Here is a 21,697-nt window from a genome sequence, read left to right as displayed (position 1 = left end):
AAGACAATCTGTGTAAATATTTAGAACTAATGGTACAGTTCCAGGATATTACAGGATTATATATATATATATATATATATATATATATATATATATCATGGTATATTGCATTTCTATATACCAGTAAACTAATTATAAAATATGAATTAAAAACATACATATTAGCAACAAAATTAAACACCAAATAATAGATCTAAAACTCAAAAAAAACTAAAACCTGGTAAATCCAAAACCTATATGAAGGAAATTATTAAAGTTATTGCAGAACATTTAAAAATATCTAAATAACTGAAGAGACCATACCATGTTCATGGGTTGAAAGATGAAATAATGTAACCATTTCAGTCCTTTCTCATTTAAAACAAGTTCAATGAAATTCCCATCAAAATCCAATGGAGCATTTCAAAAAATTTTACAACCAGTTGCTAAATTCCACATACTTGTATAACAGAAAGAATCACTGAAAGTATGTGTTTTGAGGAACTGTGTAAGGGTGAGGAGTGGGACGATTGCTCTACCAGACGAGACATCTGGGACCTGGTCTGACGCTCACAGCTGGCCGCAGCGCTGTTGGAAGCTGGCCTGGTGCTCACAGATGGTCCATTATGCTCCTACAGGACATTCTCATAGATCACCAATCTCAGACAAGGTCACTCTGAGACCATAACAAAGTCAGTCGAGACAAAGCCACTTGATAACCTTGTCTGAGCCCAGACAAGCATAAGGTCCCTGTGAAATCCACAAGATACCAAGCAGGCCTCTTTTAGCTAAAACAAGTTATTGCTACTTCTTTACCAAGTACACTTTGGCCTCACTCTAGCCTGCTCTCCCTATAGATAATAGTCACTGAGCTCTCAATAACAGAACTGTCCCCATTTCCTGACAACATCCAATCTAGAGGGAATCCCCTCTTGCTCAAGCCATCCCAGAATCATCCAACAAAAGGCCAGATCCTGCAATCAATTTTTTTCTCACACTGTCTTGTATGAGATGCCACAGAGTTCCCTGACATAGTTAAACTAGTGCCAAACCTAATTTGTTCAGGTATGTTCCTGAAGATCTTTGCCTGAAGGATGTTAATAGAGATACTAAAACTTACTTTAAATACTCTGTAAATAGTGTGTGATTACGACACCCAAATAAACTAATACGTCAATGGAACAGAAAAAGGACTCCAAAAATACCCACAAATAAATAAAACTTGAAAATTGATAGCAGTGTTATTATATGTCAATGGAAAAAGGAAGAAACTTTAATAAATGCTGCTAATAACTTTTTCACATTAAAAAAAGAATTAAATCCCAACCTTATAACATCATACACAAAATAAATTTCAGTTAGATTAATAATCTTGTAGAAAAATATAGGGGAATGTCTTCATGATTTGAGATGATATTATGTCTTAAACTAAGTGCAAAACATGAAAAGATTAATACATTTGGCTACATTAAAATGAACAACTCTGCATAGCAAGAAACACTATGGTAAAAATATAAGCCACAGATCAACACATGTAGCCAGTAGGAAAATAGTATTCAAACATATGAAGAATTCCTACAAATTGATTAGAAAAAGATAGACAACTCAACTGAAAAACAGGAAATATATGAAAAGACAATTTACAAAAGAGAAGATTTGAATAAATGTGAAAATATATTCAACCCAAGTAGTCAGAGGAATGAATACAAATTAAAATAATAAGATACAGTAGGTGAGGTTGTGGAACAATGGGAAGTCTTATATACCTACTGGTGTGAATATAAATTGACACATCCATTTTGAAGAGCAACCTGATAATATCTAGTAAAGTTAAAGATAAGGAGCACACTATACGACCCAGCAATTCCACTACTAGACCCCAGATAAACCTACACAAAGCAATATGGAGAGAGAAGGGTAAAAGAGGGAGAAAGAAGGAGGAGGAGGCAGAGGATGAAAAGGAGAGAAGAAAGAGCACACATGTGAGTGAGAAAGTAAGAGAAGGAATGAGGTGGAGAAAAAAGAGAGAGGAAAATATTCCTACTGGCTTTGGGTATCCAGTTCCTTTCCTTCACCTCTATTTCCTGCCCTCTGATAGCCTTATAATAAATTCCTCCCTTGGACATAACTGAGAATTGCTTTCTATTTTTCGGCCACCAAATGACATGTCTTAGATTATTTAAGTCCAAATGAAATCAATTTTAATATAAGCTAACAGGAGATAGAAAGATTAATATAACATAGTGAAGGAGGGTTTATTTCTCCCCCAAATACTTCTCAAAGCATTCTTCCAAAATAAGACAGTGTTCTCCCTAAGAGGTATTTGGTTAGATCAATGTCCTACAACTTACTAATATATATTTATTGCTTACCTGAATTTTAACTTGGTTACCATTAAAATTGGACAATTCCGTGCCTTTAGGGCTTCTGCTTCCACATTTATAAAATGAGGTTTATTAAGTGACCCCAAAGTTTCCTTTCAATTCTAAAATTCTGTGACCAATCCCAAAATTAAAACAATTTATAAGCCAGGTTTAGGAAGCTGTATGTATCAGAGGTGTCCAACCCACAGCCCACAGCCTGCAGGCAGCTCAAGACGGCTGTGAATGTAGCCCAACACAAGATCATAAATTTACTTGTAACACTGAGATTTTTGTGTAATTACACGTCACAATGTATTTAATGTGTAACCCAAGACAACTCTTCTTCCAGGGCGGCCCAGAGATGCCAAATGTTTGGACACTCCTACAGTGTTGACACTCCTAGGAGTGTTGGAGTGAGAATCATAACAAAGTCCTAATAAAACTGACAAAACCCAGCTGCTTCAGACCCTTAATACAGACACTATAAATCATGAAGGACAATAGAACTTAAAAACATAGGGGACTGTGAACACTCAATACTTCAGGTGAGACATAAGTTGAGACACAGACAGACAAAGTGTAGATTTTAAAATATATTGGACTTCCAGTCAAGATGGAGACATAGGTAAACATGGCTTGCCTTCTTGCACAACCACATCACAAGTACAACTAGATATATGTAGAACAACCATCACTCAAAACCATCAGAAATCAAGTTGAATGGAAGTCTGACTACTACGGAATTAAAAACCACATCCATCCAAACTGGCAAGAGGGGCAGAGATGCTTAAAGAGCAGGTCCCACATCCATGTGTGGTGGATAAAAATTCAGAAGGGATATCTTAGGAGCAAGGGGTCCCAGCTACACACCAGGCCTCCCATCCCACAGTTGCAGCACCAGGAAGATAAACCCCATAATTTCTGGCTGCAAAAACCAGCATGATTGAGTCAGTGGAAGAAATTGCTGAATTCCCAATCAGATTCTCTTATGGAACACACACAGATTTACTCAGACTCACTCCCTCTGAGCATCAGCACCAGGGTAGCAGCTTGAAAGGCACCAGTGGCATGTGGGCATGTGGGGATGAACTGGCATCCCCTTGATGCCAGATGCAAGTATCTGGCATCAAGTTGAGAGCTGGGGGGCAGTTTTCTCACAGACAAAAAGGTGGGTAGAGGCCATTGTTCCTTTTCTGAATCCTCCCCACATAGCACCAGGTGGCTGGCAGGCAGGTGCCATATCTGAGACTCCATAAACCTAGCTCACACTGTTTTCTGCACCCTAGTGATTCCCTGAGGCTCTGCCCCACCCAACTTTTGGGCTCACCCAAGTTGTTAACAGTGACTCTTCCATATGAATTGCTGCTCTTGGCTTATTCTTCACAACTTCCTAAATTCTTTCAAACAACAGCCAGCCTTGGGAAAGCACCAGCCCCTGTATCTCTTGTTAAGTGGTCCTAAGCCCTGCACTAGCAGCAGCCAGCCTAGGTTCACAGCCTGGCTTTGCTTGGAAACCTCCAAGCCCCACACAAGTAACAGCCATCTGCAAATTACTTTGTAGCTCATGCAGGGTTCCCCCAGGCAGAATAAAGGTGGGGGCTGACCTTAGCTGGCACCACCTGGGAAAGCCCAGAGCCAGTGAACCCAGTGGACAGCTACAGACCACACTGGAGGACCACCACCCTGTCCCTGCACAGATGATCCTCCACAGAGGACAGATGTTGGTAGTCAGTGGTCACAACCAATCCTTGCAGCTGACTGACCTGGGTAAATACCTCCTATTGACCTACCTACAGCAACCAAAGCCCAACTACAAGAGGAGGGTGTACTCAGTCCACATGAAGGGCACACTTCAAGTACCCAGTATGAGTGATAGAGGAAGCTGTGCTACGGGTGATAGAGGAGGCTGTGTAGTAGGGTCCTGGACCCTACAGGACACCTACTACATTAGGCCATCCTAACAAGACAGGGAGTAATAGCAGCTCTACCTATACATAGAAATGAACACAGGGAGGCTGCCAAAATGAGGAGACAAAGAAACAGGGCCCAAATGAAAGAACAAATCAAAACTTTAGAAAAAGGACTAAACAAATTGGAGAATAGCAATCTATCAGATGCAGAGTTCAAAACACTGATTATAAGGATGCTGAAAAAACTTAATGAGGACTTCAATGGCATTAAAAAACCTAGTTAGAAACAAAGGATATACTAACTGAAATAAAGAACAATTTACAGGGAAATAATAGTAAAGTGGATTAAGACAAGAATCAAATCAATGATTTGGAACATAAGGAAGCAAAAAACAAGCCATCAAAACAAGAAGAAGAAAAAAGAATCCAAAAAAAAAGGAGGATAATGGAAGGACTCTCAGGGATAACTTCAAGCATTTCACTATTTGCCTCATAGGGGTGCAAGAAGGAGAACAGAAAGAGCAAGCAATTGGACATCTATTTTGAAAAAAATAAATGAAAGAAAACTTCCCTAATTTTTTAAGGAAGTAGACATATAAGTTCAAGAAGCACAGAGAGTCCTACACAAGATGGATGCAAAGAGACACACTCCAAGACACATCATAATGAAAATGCCAAAGCTTAAAATAAAGAGAGAATCTTAAAGACAGCAGTGGAAAAGAAGTTAGTTACCTACAGGGGAGTTCCCATAAGACTGCCAGTTGATTTTTCAAAAGAAACTTTGCAGGATAGAAGGGATTGGTAAGAAATACTCAAAGTCATGAAAAGCAGGGACCTACAGTCAAGATCAAAGCTATTATTTAGAATCAAAGGGCAGATAAAGACTTTGCCAGACAAGAAAAAACTAAAGGAGATCATCATCACCAATCTAATATTATATTAAATGTTAAAGAGACTTATTTGAGGGAAAGAAGAAGAGCAAACCTAGGAACAATAAAATGGCAATAAATACATATCTATATCAACAATTGAATCTAAAAAGAAAACAAACTAAGCAAACAGGAATAACAGAGCCACAATCATGGACATAGAGAGTGTTTTGATGATTGTCAGATGGGAGAGGGCCTTGGGAGAATGGGTGAAGAAGTGAGGGAATTAAGAAGTACAAATTGGTAGTTGTAGAATAGCCATGGGGATGTAAAGTGCAGAATAAAAAAATTGAGTAGCCAAAGAATTTCTATGCATGACCGTTGGATATAAACAATGGTGGGGGGACTGCCTGAGGGAGTGGGCAGTGCTGGGTGGAGAAGGGCAAAGAGGAAAAATTGGGACAACTCTAATAGCATAATCAATAAAATATAATTAAAAATAAAATGTTGATAATTAATTATTAATTTTTTTATAATTTAATTTTTAGAGACAAGAGAAAGGAGGGAGTGAAATATTGATGCCCAAGAAAAAAATTGATCAGTTGCCTCTCACATGTGCCCAACTGGGGACTCAACCTGCAACCTAGGCATATGCCCTGACTGGGAATCAAACCCAAAACCTTTCAGTTCACAGGCCAGCATTCAACCCACTAAACCACCCCAGCCATTGTAGTTCATTACTACTTTTTTTAAAGACTTCAGAACCCTAGGAAGCATGTCCTATTATAAATGTTCCAAGTTAGAACCACTCTCCAGTTATATATCTCTTTTTTAGATTTTATTTATTTATTTTCAGAGAGATAGAAAGAGAGGGAGAAAGAGGGAAAGAGACATCAGTTGGTTGCATCTTGCACACCCCCAGCCAGGGACCTGGCCCGCAGCCCAGGTGTGTGTCCTGACTGGGAATAGAACTGGAGACCTTTTGGTTCACAGGCCAGTGCTTAAACCAATGAGCCACACCAGCCAGAGCAGCCAGTTATAGTTTTACAGAGGCTTTAAACATGAAGACTACATGAGTCTGCCTTCTTAGAAAGCCCCAGCTGGGTCCTAACCACCAATACAAACTGGGAAATGAGAATACAAAAGGAGAGAAATGATATTGTGTGTGGAAGCAATTAATGTATATAATTTATATATATAACATAAATATAAATAATGTGTGCTTAAAATATAATATACTTAAAAACATATACATATTATATCACTTTAAAATTATATATGCTATAAATTGCATTCCATATTTTGCCATGTATAATGCCCACTTTTTGTCCAAAGTTTAAGGATGTGCATTATACATGGGTATAATGATTATATACCATGGGTATAGGAGTGGGCATAGTAATCCTGTATAAAATGCACAGAAAAACATGGGTGTGCATTATATAAACAAAATATGCTATATTAGACATTTATAGTTTAAATATATAATTATAATATTACATATAATTTTAAAGCAATTCTCTTCAAAGTCCAAGGGCTTAGAGCTATTTACAAGATTGGTTAGCATTTTAAAAATCCTTCTGCCCTGGATTGAGCGCAGGTCTGCAAACCAGAGGATCGGGGTTCAATTCCCAGCCAGGGCGAATGCCTGGGTTGCAGGCCAGTTCCCTGCAGGCCAGTTCCCAGAAGGGGACTCACTAGAGGCAACCATACATTGATGTTTCTATCCCTCTCTCCTTCTCCTCTAAAGATAAATAAAATCTTAGAAAAAATAAAAATAAAAGAAGACTACATTAAGAATTTTAAAAATTCAAATTTATGAAATTGAGGTGATTTTAGCTTTATTCTTTTTTATTAAAGCCTGCAGTTCAAATAAAGTCAAAACCAAATTGGGTGGAACACATTTGCTTTACTACCCAATTGCTCAAACGTAGAATTTTAGGTGTGACCAAGCTGTATAGAATGCAGTCTTGAAATATCTTAGCTGGACAGGGGATCTGAGATGTCTGCTTGTCTGAGGCTCTCCAGGATTACATGACTATTATACACAAATTACACTTCAATAAACCTATAGCAAAATGTAACATTGGCTAAACTTTGAATTAAGACACTTAGCAATTGGATCTATCTAACTTTGGTCTCCCTGCCCCCAGGCCATTTTGCCGTAGATGAGGGAAAGCACCATTGCAGACTAGACAAGTCTGGGGACACTGCTTCAGACTCGTCCTGGATGATGTCTCTTGTGCCCCTCCTGTATGTCCTCACTACCTTTATTCTTCCAAGCCCACACCACTTCTTTTCTGGACTACTGACGTGTCTTCCTGCCTGTCCTTTCTGTGCCAGGTCTTCCTCTCTGGCCCCTCCTCTAGTGTTGCTATCAGGATGAGCGCCCTAAAGCACAGCTCAGATCACATCACTCTGCTACCAGGAATAAAGCCTTGGCCCCTCACCCTACAATCTGACCCACTCTTACTTCTTTCTTCACCATTCTACACCCATGGACTCAGTACTCAAGTTATTTCTAACTGCTTTCTCTTTCCCTAGGTATGTTCATTCACACTGTTTCCCACATCTTAAATTTTATCCCATCGTTATCTTCTGAATATTATATTCAAATGCTCAAATGCCACTTTGTCTATAACCCTGGATAATCCATCTCTTGTGCCCTCTAAAGTTATCTTTTTCTGTGTCTAGTACTTAGCATAGTATGTGTTATTATGGTGAGTCTGTCACCCTATGAGAGAGGTTTGGCTATCATTAATTTCTATGTTGTGTCTATATAATTACTGAATGGATAATTTACTTTGTCTCCTTCTCAGTAGATGACTTTATATCCTACATGCCTTGGAAAACAGAAGTCATAAAATAACTACCTCGATTTCCTGCAAATGCCCCTACAAAGTCACCTGCATCTGTATACATCATGTGCTCTCCTACCCCTGTCCCCTCCTCCCCCAAATCAACCTTTTTCCTGGCTCCAAATCCCATTCTCTCACCCCTGACAAGAGCTCTCTGCTCCATCAATTACCTCCTCTTTCTTCTAAATTTTTAACCTCTTCCTTTCTGTTGATTCGTCTTCACAGTAGTCAAGGAATACCAGTTAGAAATATTTACATAAGCTGTTTTCAAGCCAGAACAATTGTGCAGACAGACCCTCAAGACTAGAGACCCTGAAGAGCACACCCACACTTAACAGGGCACGGGAAATAAATCATAAACGGCCACTGTCTGGGCAAGAGAGAACTACACGCATCCATCAATGAGACAAAGAAGACTGAAAGTTGATGCCAAGGTAACCACCCTCCTGCTCTCACTCGTCTTTCCCTTGAGATACCCTGACCTACGAACATCTGTTAATTCCACCAGATACCTGACCGAGGCAACAGGATCCACAAGAGGAGGCCCAATAAACTATATACTGTACAGGGGTTGCCGCTTAGACCTCTCCTGATCTGGCATTCATTTTCTAAGAGTCTATGGTCTTTTTTCTGTTCCTCAGGCATGTTGACATCTATTCTTCCTTTCAGTTTTTATACCCTCTGCTGAAGCACTCTGCCTTTTTTCTCCTCCATCCAGCCTGTCTTTGGCATGGCTAGCTCCTTAGCCTTTACCTTGCAACTCAAATGTCACCTTTCCTGACCACTCATTTGCTATCAGAATGTCCTTTGTAGAATTTCTCATAACTCCTATTTTTTTGTTTTTCTTATTAATTGTTCTCACCAGTAGGCTATAAACTCCACAAGAACAGGGATTATGTCTACCTCTTTTACCAGTATGTTCTCAGAACCTAGCACAGGGAACGCACCTGAAAAAAGTGTGGCATTAATGACTATATGAAAAACTAGCCCAGCATTGCAGTGGTTCTTAAGAAGGAAGCTTAGCAGAACCATCTAAGGATCTTATCCAAACTATACAACTCTAAACCCCCTTCAATAACTACACTCCCCTAATTATCAAAGAAAAGCCAGAGCTGGACAATAGTTAAAGTTAAAAACAGACTTTATTCAGGACTATTGCAATAGGGACAAAGAGACCTCAGTGTTGGGTGGGGCTCAATTCCAAATACAGCCTGGGCAAGTGGAAATTTATATCCAAGGAGTAGGGTTGGGGTCAATGGATAAAAAGTTACTAAGAGGAAAACTCAGGGGTAAGGAAGGATTCTGGCCTAACAGGATCTTTGCTGAAGTCAGGTCAGGGTGATCAGATACCTCCTGGGGTGGGGGTGAGGGGGGTATGGAGGATGAGGAACCCGATCAGATATTGAATGGTTCTTGATAAAATGACTTAGCTGGGATCTTGCTAAAACTGAATTTTACAAAGAAGTGTATATATGTGTCTGGAAAAAGCTTTAGGAGACTGACTAATATTTGGCCAAACAAAAATTCTTTGACCATACCCAGATTCAGATGCACCATTAGCAGGATTGGGAGGTGACATGGGTACACAGGTAAAGTATGTGTCCCTCACAGCCCTTCGGATTATGGCATAGGGTGAGGGGTATATCATCAGTAATTACTCTGGGATGGGAAATGGTTGTGCATAATTTAAAAAAAACTTCCCTAGTAACATTCACAAATCACCTCCAGGCTCCTGTGAGGACCACTGCCCTAGGTATATCATTCGTAAGCCTTGTAATGTCCCCCAGACCTTCAGAGGTAGCTGCTTGTCACCTCTCAGATCCATGATCTTTCAGCCAGTCTCGGAAGTTCTGTGGGGCTTGCATATGGGCAACTAATTTTATCATTAAAATTTTCTTAATCATTAACATTCTTGTCCTCTACCACAGGGACCTTCAATCATTAAACACAGGAAGGCATTCTGTTTGAAGAAAAGCTCTAATATTGATAAAATGAGAAGGCAACGTTACTTCTAACAAGCCAGGTAAGGTTACACGCTGCCATCATTCCTACAGGATGTCATTGGCACCATAAGCTGAAAATCTGGGCCACTAGACAAAACTTTTGGGAAAAGCCTTGTCATATCCAGGCCACAGATTCCCCATCACCAGTCCCCATAAGTCCATAGGCTTTAATTTTATCAAACAAGCAGGAAAGGATGAGATGGTTGGAGTATGGGGAACAAGCTAAAGGGTTTTAGAGCCGAGTTCTTGTTTCTTTCTTTGAACTACAAATTTCGCCAGCATCTCTGTTTTCAGAGATACATTCCAAGCTGAAATTGAAAGCTGTTCTAAGCAGTATCCTTGAGGGTCTTGCCTGTGCACTAATCAATGATGAAAGCAATTTCCTGGCCTTACTATTTAGGGCTGACATGAATGGGAACAGTTACGAGAGTTAAGAAAAGGGTTAGACTTTTAACTGAAAGGCTTTCTGGAGAAGGAGCAGACTGTGAAACTATTAAATAACTCACCACAGTTTTTAAAGATTAACACATTTAGCCCTGGCTTGGTGTGGCTCAGTGGATTGAGCACTGGCCTGTGAGCCAAAGGGTCTCTGGTTCAATTCCCAGTCAGAGCACATGGGTGGGTTGCAACTCAAGTTGTACCCCCAGTAGGGGTTGCATGAGAGGCAACCACACATTGATGGTTCTCTTCCTCTCTTTCTCCTTCCCTTCCCATCTCTCAAGAAAGAAAGAAAGAAAGAAAGAAAGAAAGAAAGAAAGAATGAAAGAAAGAAAGAAAGAAAGAAAGAAAGAAAGAAAGAAAGAAAGAAAGAAAGAAAGGAAGAAAGAAAGATGAACACATTTCAATCACAACTAAGCCTCTCCTTAAGGAATTCAAAGCCATACATGATCCCCCCCCCCAATACATTGGTAGTCCCAGTGAGCTAATTTCTATTAAGGAAAGAAGTGCTGTTTTTTTTTAATTTGGGAGTCCAAACAGCCTGTCCAAAAGGCTGGAGAGTCATGGAGAGAAAGACAAATCCTTGGAGTTAGAAGGATTGAAGCTGAAATCATGATTTAGGAGTGTATGACTCCAGCAAGTTTTATCACCTGTCTTGGCCTCTGTTGTCTCCTCTGAAAAATGGTAATAATATCTCTCATTCAATGTTAACATAGGGAATTGGCCATGCTACTGGTAACAGTAAGAACATACAATAGCAGCTGCGTGTGAGAATAGTTTCTTTCGGCACACTCCCTGTCCCCACAAACCCGGGGAAGGACTTTCTTTTCAACTGTTATGCAGGTGCTTCTGGACTTTGCCTTAGGAAGCTGTAAGCACCTGTTCCTCTCACAATATTACTTCTTAAATGTTAGTCTATTTAAACCCCCCAAAATGTGACCTTAGGTAAGCACTCAGAAGTATTTAAAGGCTACTTTACACTAAAATGTTTGTATTTCTTGACTTGAATCTGCCGCCAGCAATTTTCATTTGTTCCCCTCAAAACTATTTACTAAAATAAGTATTTTTCTTTTGAACAGGGAATTTCTCCATGATTGTGTATTTCCTAGTGGGAATCATTGGGCCCCTCATCCTTGGAGCTACTGCCTCTCCCTCTGACAAACAGCCCCCAAAGAGTCCATTCATCAGTGCACATTTTCTAATAACAGAGTTGCAAAACAAAAGCCCTAACCTCTCAAATGGCGTTTAATGTGGTTAAAGCACAAAACAATTTATCTTTTATTGGTCTCACTGGCTCAAGCTAAGGGATCTAAGTAAACACTGTAATAAACAAAGTCATATCAGCTCAACTCCAACCACCTCCGTCTCATCCCTCTCTCTCTCTCTGACACACACACACAGCACCACTGTTATCTAAGAAAAATAGAGTGCACAAAAGCTTGTGTGATGAATTCCTAATTAATTACCAAATTCCTTGGAGGCAAGGTGCTGTGCTCCCAATAGAGTGCTATTTTTGAAATATTTCTCTTTGAAAACAACCGCATGATTAATTCAGCCATTCCTATTTTAAATCACTTATGTAGAAACAACAGAGCACTTTGTGCAATTATTAAAAACACTTTATTATGTATAAGTTGTACATGCTTCAATTCGCGATGCTTGGGGTGATTTATTTTCACATTGTGATGTAACGTACCCAACATTTAACTAGACCTAATTTACATCCTGCCATGCCACATAAGAAAATACAATTTGAAAGCAAAGTTCCCCCACTTTACACACAGATACACAAGAGTTTATCAGACAAATAAAATAAGAAAAGAATATTTTTGCACACATATCAACTCCACACAAGGTATCATCCCTCACAAAGTAACATCTAGTGTGTTCTTTGATTTGAAAACAGCAGGAAGGGAGCCCCTTGGTCCTCAGAGGGAAATGGAAACGTGGTTGATACAGCCCAGCGCAGGGGATGAAGGTCTTAGTGGGGGAGGAGGGAGGTGGGGACTGATGGAGCAGGGTGGATGCCTCATAAGCACTTCAGAAGGAAGGAATTGCAGGAGGTCCCTCGGGGACAGTCGCACAGCTTCCCGATCCTCGCTCCTTTTCTCACCGCGCACTTCTCGCCGGCGTCACACTGCAAGAACACAACGTGTGGTCTCCGGCGGCGCGCAAACCCACCCAGAGAGCACATCCCTCCGTCTACACAGTTCCTGCCTCTTGGGAGAGAGGGATGGACCCAAAGCCATCACCAGAGGTCTAGGTACAGTCAGGCCTAAAGTGGCAGAGAGCTTTGTGCTTAGAATTTCAGTGTGAGAACATATTTTTTTTTAAATTATTGAACCCTCCTCCTTTCTTCTACCTTTGGCAGAGGGTGAGGGTTGGTTACACTTCCTGGGTCCTTTCATTGATCATCCAAAAGAAAAAAATCAACCAGACCTTTTATCTAAGAAATAAACAATAAATCTATATTTTCTCACAATCCCTGCCCCCCCCCCGTTTTCCACCCCCTCATCCCAAGAAGGAAGATTTAAATGTGTGTGTGTGTGTGTGTGTGTGTGTGTGTGTGTGTGTGTGTGTGTGTGTGTTCTCCATGGAAGGTGACAAGCCCTGGTTAAGAATTTTGACCCTAGAACTTAGAGCAAAAACGGGCTGTGTTTTAGAGGAAAACTGGAAGAGCAAGAACTGAGTAGATGTGAGGGGTCTTCCGAATGAGAGGATTCTTGGTGAGGTGAACGGCTCATCTTCAGCGAACGCTCCTTCTCACACAGAGCCAAGAGCTGGCTCCTGGCACATGCTGTTCGATCCTCTGAAATCCTTAGAGACAAGGGCAGGGGCGGCAGTGGAAGCAAAGGGGGAGGGGCACGGAACTCTGCAAACCCATTTCCCGAATTACTTAGCCACATCCTAGGGAGAAAGCACGTGTAAGGCTCAAGGTGGCATATTTTCTCTTGCAAAAACATGGGGAGGGGATGCCCCAAAGCCTTACCATGGGGACTTGCCCATACTTCTTCTCATAGATGGGAATGCGTTTACTCTTGAGCTTCTTCAGGACTTCCTGCAGCGCTTCGATCTGCAACACACCGCCCCCGGAGCCCTAAGTTGCCTCCTGGGCTGCGAGGCCAGCCCAGGTGCATTACAAGGAGTCCCAGAACCACACACACTCCTCCCTGGGATGCTGCAGGCGTGGAAGCTAAGCGACCTGTCCTGGGTGCTGACAGCCTCGGAGGCTCCCGTCGCTCAGAGGAACAGGGACAAGAGATTTGCTCTATGGACTGCCCGGAGCCCGTGGGCTTGAGACAGTCTTCATAGCCTGGACTTTGCGCTCGTCTCCCGGCGCCCTGCCTGACTCCAGGAATGGGGGTGGGGAGGAGGGAAGAGAGGAGGTACAAAGAAAGGGACGGCGCGTCAGCCTGGGGGAGTCTGGGGCGTGGGGGTTACCGACCAGCTCCTTTTCATGGGAGGCATCCTCCGTGGCAGAGTAGATGTCCAGGGCTCGGGGCTGGAGCTCGGCGTCCTCCTGGGCTCGGGCGCCCAGCAGAGGTAGCAGCAACAGTAGGGCGGCACCCAGGAGGGGCAGCAGCTGAAGGCGGGGGCTCTCCATGGTGCTGAAACTCGGCGCTGCTGAGGCACCCCGCGCTCCCGCCTTTTATACCCAGCCGGAGCTTGGGTGCAGGGAAGAGGGAGGGGGCAAGGAAGGAAGGGGGTGTGGAGGAGGGTCCAGGTCAACCGTCTGTAGGCAGCGATCCGCTGCCGCTTGACGTCAATGCCCGCGGGGCTCCAGGCTCCCGGGGAACGAGACTCTGCGCACAGATGGGCAAGAGTGCGGAGACCAGGTACCCTGCGCCCCCAAATGTTGTCAACCCCGCAGAAAGGAACGCTCCCCAAGGGGTCTGAGCTGAAGTAGAGGGGGCAAGAGGTGAGGGATGTGGAACAGGAGGGCTAGGAAATGGAAAATGCCTTTTAGGTAAGACACAAGCAAAACAGCCCCCCCCCCCAGCCCTGCCAATCTCCTAGCAGCGGTGGCAACAGCCCAGTCCACCTCACCAGTCCTGCCTTGACTCACCCCAGCCCCGTATGTGGCGGCAAGAAGCGGGCGTTGCCTTCAGGCAGGCATGTCCACTGAGCACACTCCTAGGCACACTGTGGGATAGGAGAGGCAGACACAGAACACACAAGAAAGAAACTGTAGCCTTCCCCAGGATGGGTGCTTCAGTGGAAGCTGTGTGGTAATAATGAGAAAAGAGGAGAAACAGGCCAGCTGCGATTCAGAGGTGGCGTGCAGAGTGCGGAGAGCCAGACTCTGGCTCCACACTCATAAGTTGTGTGACTTTGGGCAAAATAAAGAACTTCTCCGAGCCTCGCTTTCTTTATTTTTTTTAATCCACATCTGAGGATATGTTTATTGATTTTAGAGAGAGAGGAAGGAAGGGGGAGAGAGAGAGAAGGACATCAATTACTTGCTTCCCATATGCCCCCCACCAGAGATCAAACCCCCAGAGATCAGGTATGTGCCATGACTGAGAATCAAACCCCAAACCTTTAGGTGTACAGGACAACATTCCAACCCAATGAGCAACCTGGCCAGGGATCACTTTTTTCTTTTGTAAAACTAGAATTTCAGAAGATGTGCCTCACAAAGTTATCTGGAGGTGGAATGAAAGAGTAGGTATGTGAGACCCCTGACCCTCAGCACCACAAGCACAAGCCTCCCAACCTCCCCTCTTGAACTCTGGTTGCCCTGGGAAGTGGCTGTGTGTGGTATCTCACATTTGCCTTAGGGCAAACTCAACCATCCTCAAAAGCCCTCCAACCCACTACCCATTTCCAATACCCAAGGAAGAGAATAAAATAAAGGGGTGGGAAAATGTAGCCTCCTGCTATGGAAATCAGAAGTCAGTGGAAAGCCCGGTCCTCATCAGCTTGTGAAGAGACTGCATTTAAAATGCTGGGGACCTTACATCTTGAATACAAGTGAAAGTCCCCTGTAAGAGAGCAGATGTTTTCCCACTTAGACCTAGAAGCTTATCCCCCCAGTCTGCCCACCTGGCTTCTTTTACCACACCCTCTGTCTCAAACTGATGCTCAGTCCATCCACTCTTCTCCATCCCTGTTTCTACCTCCCCAAACTGGAGAGCTTCTCCAATCGACTTCTTGCCTTCCCCCAACCTCCACCCCATATCCTCTTGCCTTCCTCTAATCCATACTTTACTGATAGCCAGGGTATTTTTCCCCTTAAGACATACCAGTGGCTCTGCATATTACTAACTACTGAATCTAAATTCCTTATCCTGACTTACAAAGTACTAAATGATTTGATGCCTCTCCAATCTCATGCCCTATCACTCTGCCCCATGCCCTTCCACTCCATCCTCACTGGCCTTCTTTCTGGTTGTCTAATAAGCCAAGATCATTCCCATTTTTGAGGCCTTTGCACTTACCTGGAAAGGTCTTTCTGCATCTCCAAATGGCTGACTGCCTCTTGTCATATAAAGCTCAATTTAAATGACCCTGATCACTCAATCCAGAGCATCCACCAATTTATTCTCCCACATATTTATTGCTTAGTAGATAATGTGGCCTATTGGGATAGTGAATACATAATATGTGTCTGGATATTTAATTCATTAAGTATTAAATTGTTACTCAAATGCACACAGGGAAGCATTTCAAGAAGTAATATCTCTTCTAATGAACTGCACACTTATTAACAACATCAAAATATTTTCCTTTGGGATAAATTGAGTTTGAAAATTTAATACCTTCCCCAGCCTTTCACACATACTTTTTGTTTCTATACAACAAAACTTCAGTGGCAGTGCGTTTTACTGTTTAAACTTTATAGAGACACATTGACACTCACTGCAAAAATCATTTCCAGTGACCTTAAAAACATTCTCAGCTTCAGAATTTAACCCATCCTTTTGTAATACTTTTTTTCAAGTTTTTTCTACCCAGACAAAGGTAATAGCTTTCCCTTTGTGCCCCTTCCATTGGAAAAGTAGAATAACATTGGCCTTTGGGCTAGCATATTGCTCAAATGTCAGACTACTTTGTTATCCATCCCTCCCCTCAACCAAGTCTCATCCAACAGTAAAACTGTTTCAGTTTCACTGACTTCTGAAATACTTGTATTTAAGACTGTTTCTCTCATGCTCACTGTTCTTTCCTCCAAGTTAAACATCATTCAGTTCTCTTTGGTACACATTTACAATCTCTCAAGTGGCACACTTTTCATTTCTACATTGTCTGCTTTCCACACTCCTTGCTTCCAGAAGAGGCATTAATTTCCATCAACATTCATTTTCTGTTTACCAGTTTTCAATCCACAGCCTTCCTAAGGAGCTGGTGTCACTCTGTTCTGACTAAACATCTTTATCACTGTCTGGAAGGAAATAGTCTGCAATAAAGGACACCTGGTGTTGATGCTCGGGGGGAGGAGAGTGTTGTACATGCTTTACAGGCAGCTTCTGAAAGAGTAAAGTAGCAAAAATTAGACAAAGCTTTCTTTTAATTATTTTAAGCTTTCAATTAAAAGGCTTTCCATTTCAAGTTTTTAAATTTTAAGATATTCTGAATGTCCAGTGTATTCATAACACTGCTATGTACTATGAGGATTGCCGAGATAATCAAGGCACAGTTCCTACCCTTGATCTTTGCCTTGGTCATGCTCGCAAATACCTAAAGTGCAACAACTCAGTGAGGTGAGGGTCCTAGTGGAAAAAGAGAAGCCCAGAGGAGTCAGAAATTAACTCCCCCTTGAGAGGGGCAGCTTCATGAAAAAAATGGTGCATGAGCTACTGGATCTTAGAGGGTGGGTAGAATTTCAACAATAACAAACCCATTCTGGGGCCATGAGCTCAAGCAAGCAGTGGTAGGTGAAGCCATATAGTCAGGGACATCTGGAGGAACATTGAAGGGTCTGAGTGCGGGAGAGTAAGGTACATGAGAATATGAGGGGGAGACGTGTAATGGGAAACAAATCTAGAAAGGAGCAGTAAAGCAGAAAAGGAAAGTCCAGAACAGCAATAGGTAGATCCAAATTCAGATCCAATGAAAGGAAGTAGGAGCACAGGTGAACCCAAAGAATTCAATTTTTCAAATACTCACACTAAAAGCAAGATTTTTTTATTCTTATATTTATTGAAGTGACATTGGTTACTAAAATTACATAGGTTTCAAGTGTACAGTTCTATAGTACATAATCTGTATGTTGCATGGTGTGTTCACAACCCCAAGTCAAATCTCCATCTGTCACCATTTATCCCCCCCTTTATTTTCTCGTACCTCCCCCTTTCCCTCTGGTAATCATCACACTGTTGTCTGTGCCTATGACTTTTTTCTTAATTCAATCCCTTCACCTTTTTCATTCAGTCCCCCAACTCCCTTCCCCTCTGAGAGGTGTCAGCCTGTTCTCTGAATCTATGAGTGTTTCTATTTTGCATTTTAGTTCAGTTTGTTCATTACATTCTACATATAAGTGAGATCATACAGTTCTTGTCTTTTGCTGACTGTCTTATTTCACTTAGCATAATACTCTCCAGGTCTATTTATGCTGCTGCAAAAGGTAAAATTTCATTCTTTTTATGACTCTGTAGTATTCCATTGCATAAATGTACCACAGCATTTTTATTCACTCATCCACTGATAGGCACTTGGGCTGCTTCCAAATCTTGGGTATTATAAGTAATACTGCAATGAACATAGGGGTTTTTATGTTCTTTGAAATTTGTGCTTTGTATTTATTTGGATATATACCAGAAGTGAAATCAGTGGGTCATAAGACAGTTCCATTGTTTACTTTTTTAGAAAACTCCATACTGCTTTCCACAGTGGCTGCACCAGTCTGCTTTCCCACCAACAGTGCATGAGGGTTCCCTTTTCTCCACACATTTGCCAATATTTGTTTATTGATTTACTGATGATAGTTATTCTGACACATGTGAGGTGATATTTCATTGTGGCTTTAATTTGCATTTCTCAGATGATTAGTGATGTTGAGCATCTTTTTCATATGTCTATTGGTCATCTGCATGTCCTCTTTGGAGAAGTGTCTATTCAGATCCTTTGCCCATTTTTAATTGGATTGTTTGGGGGATTTTTGGTGTTGAATTGTATGAATTCTTTATAAATTTTGGGTATTAACGCCTTATCAGATGGATCATTGGCAACTCTGTTCTCCAGTTCTGTGGGTTGTCTTTTCATTTTGTTGATGGTTTCCTTTACTATGCAAAAATTTTAGTTTGATGTCATCCCATATATTTATTTTTTGTTTTCCTTACTCAAGGAGATATATCAGAAAAAAATGCTGCTATGAGAAATGTCTAAAATTTTAATGCCTGTTTTTTTCTAGGATTTTTATGGTCTTTGAGTCCAATGTTTAAGTCTTTAATCCATTTTGAGTTTATTTGTGTGTATGGTATAAGAAGGTGGTCTAGTTTCTTTTTCTTTCTTTTTTTTTTTTTTTTTGCATGTACTGGTTACATTTTCCCAACACCATTTATTGAATAGGCTATCTTTACCCCATTGTATGTTCCTGCCTCCTCTGTCAAATACTAATTGAGCATAAAGTCATGTGTTTATTTCTGGGCTCTCTATTCTGTTCCATTGATCTATATGTCTGTTTTTATTTCAGTACCATGCTGTTTTGATTACATGGTCTTGCAGTTTAGTTTGATATCAGGTAGCATGATTCCTCCAAATTTGTTCTTCTTTCTCAAGATTGCTGTGGCTATTTGGGGTCTTTTGTGGTTCCATATGTATTTTTGGAATATTTGTTCTAGTTCTGTAAAATACATCATTGGTATCTTGTTAGGAACTGAACTGAATCTATGAAAAGTTGCCTATGTCAGATACAATGGGGTATCACTGATGAATAGAGATTTGCCTCAGTACAAAGAAACCCTTCTCTAGTTTCTTTTGGCCAGCACACCTGGAGTGAAGCAGCAGGAGTAGCACACTTGACCCACACTTCCTATGCCACATCTATTCTATATTCTTCTCTAAATTTTTCGGATCCAGATCTCGTAAAATTATAGGAAGTGTAGGATCAGCACTAAAGCAGCGCTAAAACAATGATTCCCCAACAGATGAACTATATGACTTAACAAAGAGTAATTTTAATCCTTCAATGGCAGTTCATTGCCTACAGTTTCAAGTTAATTTCTTAGAAGCATGGTGTCAGAGTTTTTCATAGTTCAGTCCTGTCTCATATTCCCAATCTCATTTTCTTCTGCTCCCAACCAGTCATGTCAATAACCTTATATTTTATTTTTCAAGTGTATTACACTTATTTCTTGATTTTGCACTGAATTAGAGAAATAGGATAGATTATGCTGCCATAACAAACAACATCAAAATCTCAGTGGATTGAGCACAGGCCTGTGAACCAGTGGATTGTGGTTTGATTCCCAGTCAGGGCACATCCCTGGGTTGCAGGCCAGTTCCCAGCAGGGTACGCACAAGAGGCAACCACACATTGACATTTCTCTCCCTCTCTCCTTCCCTTCCCCTCTAAAGATAAATAAATTTTTTAAAATATTTTTTAAAAATCTCAGTGACTTGAAAAACACACATATTTCTCACTCGTGTCACATGTGCTTCAAGGATTGATGGAGTATTTTGTATGTCATGGTCACTCAGGGACCCAGTTTGACTGAACAGCCACCACGTCTGATATTGATGGTTGTGTTGCAGAGGGGGAAGAGCACTCTAGATGGCACTGAACATGCTGTTAACAGCTTTGACCAAGAAGTGATACTTCACATTTACTTCCAACTCATTAGCTTGACCTAGTGACATGATTCAAAAATTTAAGAGATTAAGAAGCACACTGTTTCTGTGTACCTAGAATGCATTCATGACCATCACATTCATGCTGCATGTTTGTCCATGACCTTCCCTGTGAAGCTCAACTTAAAGTTCCCTGTGAAGAACATCTAAAAAGTTCATGCTTCAAAACATCCCCTGCTCCATCAGACCACCATGTTTTCCTTCCCTTTGTTTTCATAAAGCGTCATACTTTTTAAATACCCAACATAGATTACATCATATTGTCATATGTCTATCTCACTTGCTAGACAAGATCCTTGAAGACAGAAAAATATATCTAATCACCTTTCTATTTCCAGTATTCAGTTTCGTGCCTTATGCACAGAGGTATAAGAGTAAGTTAGTTGTTATGAAATGAAGATATTTAGACATTAACTAAAAGACGACTTAATAAAGTATGCAGTCTGTTACAGAATATATTCATCGAGCAGCTTAAAAGCACAGCCAATTTAAACTAAATAATTAATTTAATTAACATTTTAAAAAAGAGGAAGAAAGCACTCCAGTTTTCTATCTAGAAATACCATTATCACCCTTGTATCAGGGGAAACATGCCAGAGAGGAGTAAAATTGTTTCACAGGTAGGCAGTTTCAGAAATAGGATTTCTGGGGTACTGACAATGGCCTCTCTCAACAGTTTCTGGGACAACTAAGGACATTTCAGCTGCAAAATGGAAGATTTTTCCCAAATGCAAAACTTGTGTCACTAGGAAGGCTGCCTGCACACTCCTATTACACACTTCCACTTCACTGTTTTTCCCTCACACTCTCTACAGTGCAGTATGGAAAGCAAACTGGGGCAGGATCGCATCTGAAAAATCTCAGGAAGTTTAAAACCTCTCCCTGAGCATCAATCTCCAGATTGCAGACATTAAGAAGTGACTCCCTCACTGGGCAGTTTGGCTCAGATGGCATCTAACATCACTTTTAAAATCGCAATTCTGGGACTCTTTTATGCCTCCTTCAGAACTCATCAAAGTGAAGTCTATTCCTTTTGACATAAACTCCAACCTCAGGAGAAACAGAATACCATCTGGCATGATCCAAAGAGGCAGGGCCTGAGGGCAGACATATATTTTATAGAAAGAAGGATCCTCCACAACTCTCTCCTTTACTTTTTAGGCGATCTCCAGCCCTGACATTTCTCTACCGGGTGTCAGCAGTTTAATCTGGTTCTGGTTTTAACGACAGATCCATCATGTTGACTTGGCTTACCAGCTAAGTCAGGCCCACCTTTCCTCTCTGAAAGCTAGATGTATTGACACTCAGTCTCTGCACTCACTTCCCATCAAACTGCCTCTCTAAAGCCTGCCTGGCAAGGCCTCTGAGATGGATGGGTAGCAACCATTGCTTAAGCTTCTCCAACATTTGCAGAAAGTCCACAGGGACTGTGCTTATTACTCAGGAAGGTGAGATTAGAGCCGCCTGTGAGAAGACTGAAATCCA

At 41.4% G+C, this 21,697-nt stretch overlaps 1 protein-coding gene across 1 annotated transcript; it reads right to left on the bottom strand.

Moving 5' to 3' along the window:
- Window positions 1-12,027: 12,027 nt before the first annotated feature.
- Window positions 12,028-14,058, bottom strand: CARTPT (CART prepropeptide). The gene is made up of 3 exons (XM_037149081.2): window positions 13,866-14,058; window positions 13,410-13,493; window positions 12,028-12,557 (listed from the first exon to the last, which is right to left on the bottom strand). The coding sequence occupies exons 1-3, from the start codon at window positions 14,022-14,024 to the stop codon at window positions 12,450-12,452; spliced, it is 351 nt and encodes a 116-aa protein (XP_037004976.2). The 5' UTR covers window positions 14,025-14,058; the 3' UTR covers window positions 12,028-12,449.
- Between the last annotated feature and the right edge of the window lie 7,639 nt (window positions 14,059-21,697).

The sequence above is a fragment of the Artibeus jamaicensis genome, unplaced genomic scaffold (assembly GCF_021234435.1).
Source record: "Artibeus jamaicensis isolate MK-2021 breed Jamaican fruit bat unplaced genomic scaffold, CSHL_Jam_final scaffold_369, whole genome shotgun sequence".
Taxonomy (NCBI): Eukaryota; Metazoa; Chordata; class Mammalia; order Chiroptera; family Phyllostomidae; genus Artibeus; species Artibeus jamaicensis.
This window is presented reverse-complemented; position numbering and strand designations above follow the sequence as displayed.

Bases quoted from the DNA above. Each gene is read 5' to 3' on its own strand.
- CARTPT (XM_037149081.2), bottom strand. From the start codon at position 14,024: ATGGAGAGCCCCCGCCTTCAGCTGCTGCCCCTCCTGGGTGCCGCCCTA. The intron at 13,494-13,865 runs GTCGGTAACCCC...GGTGTGTTGCAG, and splicing joins CCTCCCATGAAAAGGAGCTG to ATCGAAGCGCTGCAGGAAGT. The intron at 12,558-13,409 runs GTAAGGCTTTGG...GTGTTCTTGCAG, and splicing joins AGTATGGGCAAGTCCCCATG to TGTGACGCCGGCGAGAAGTG.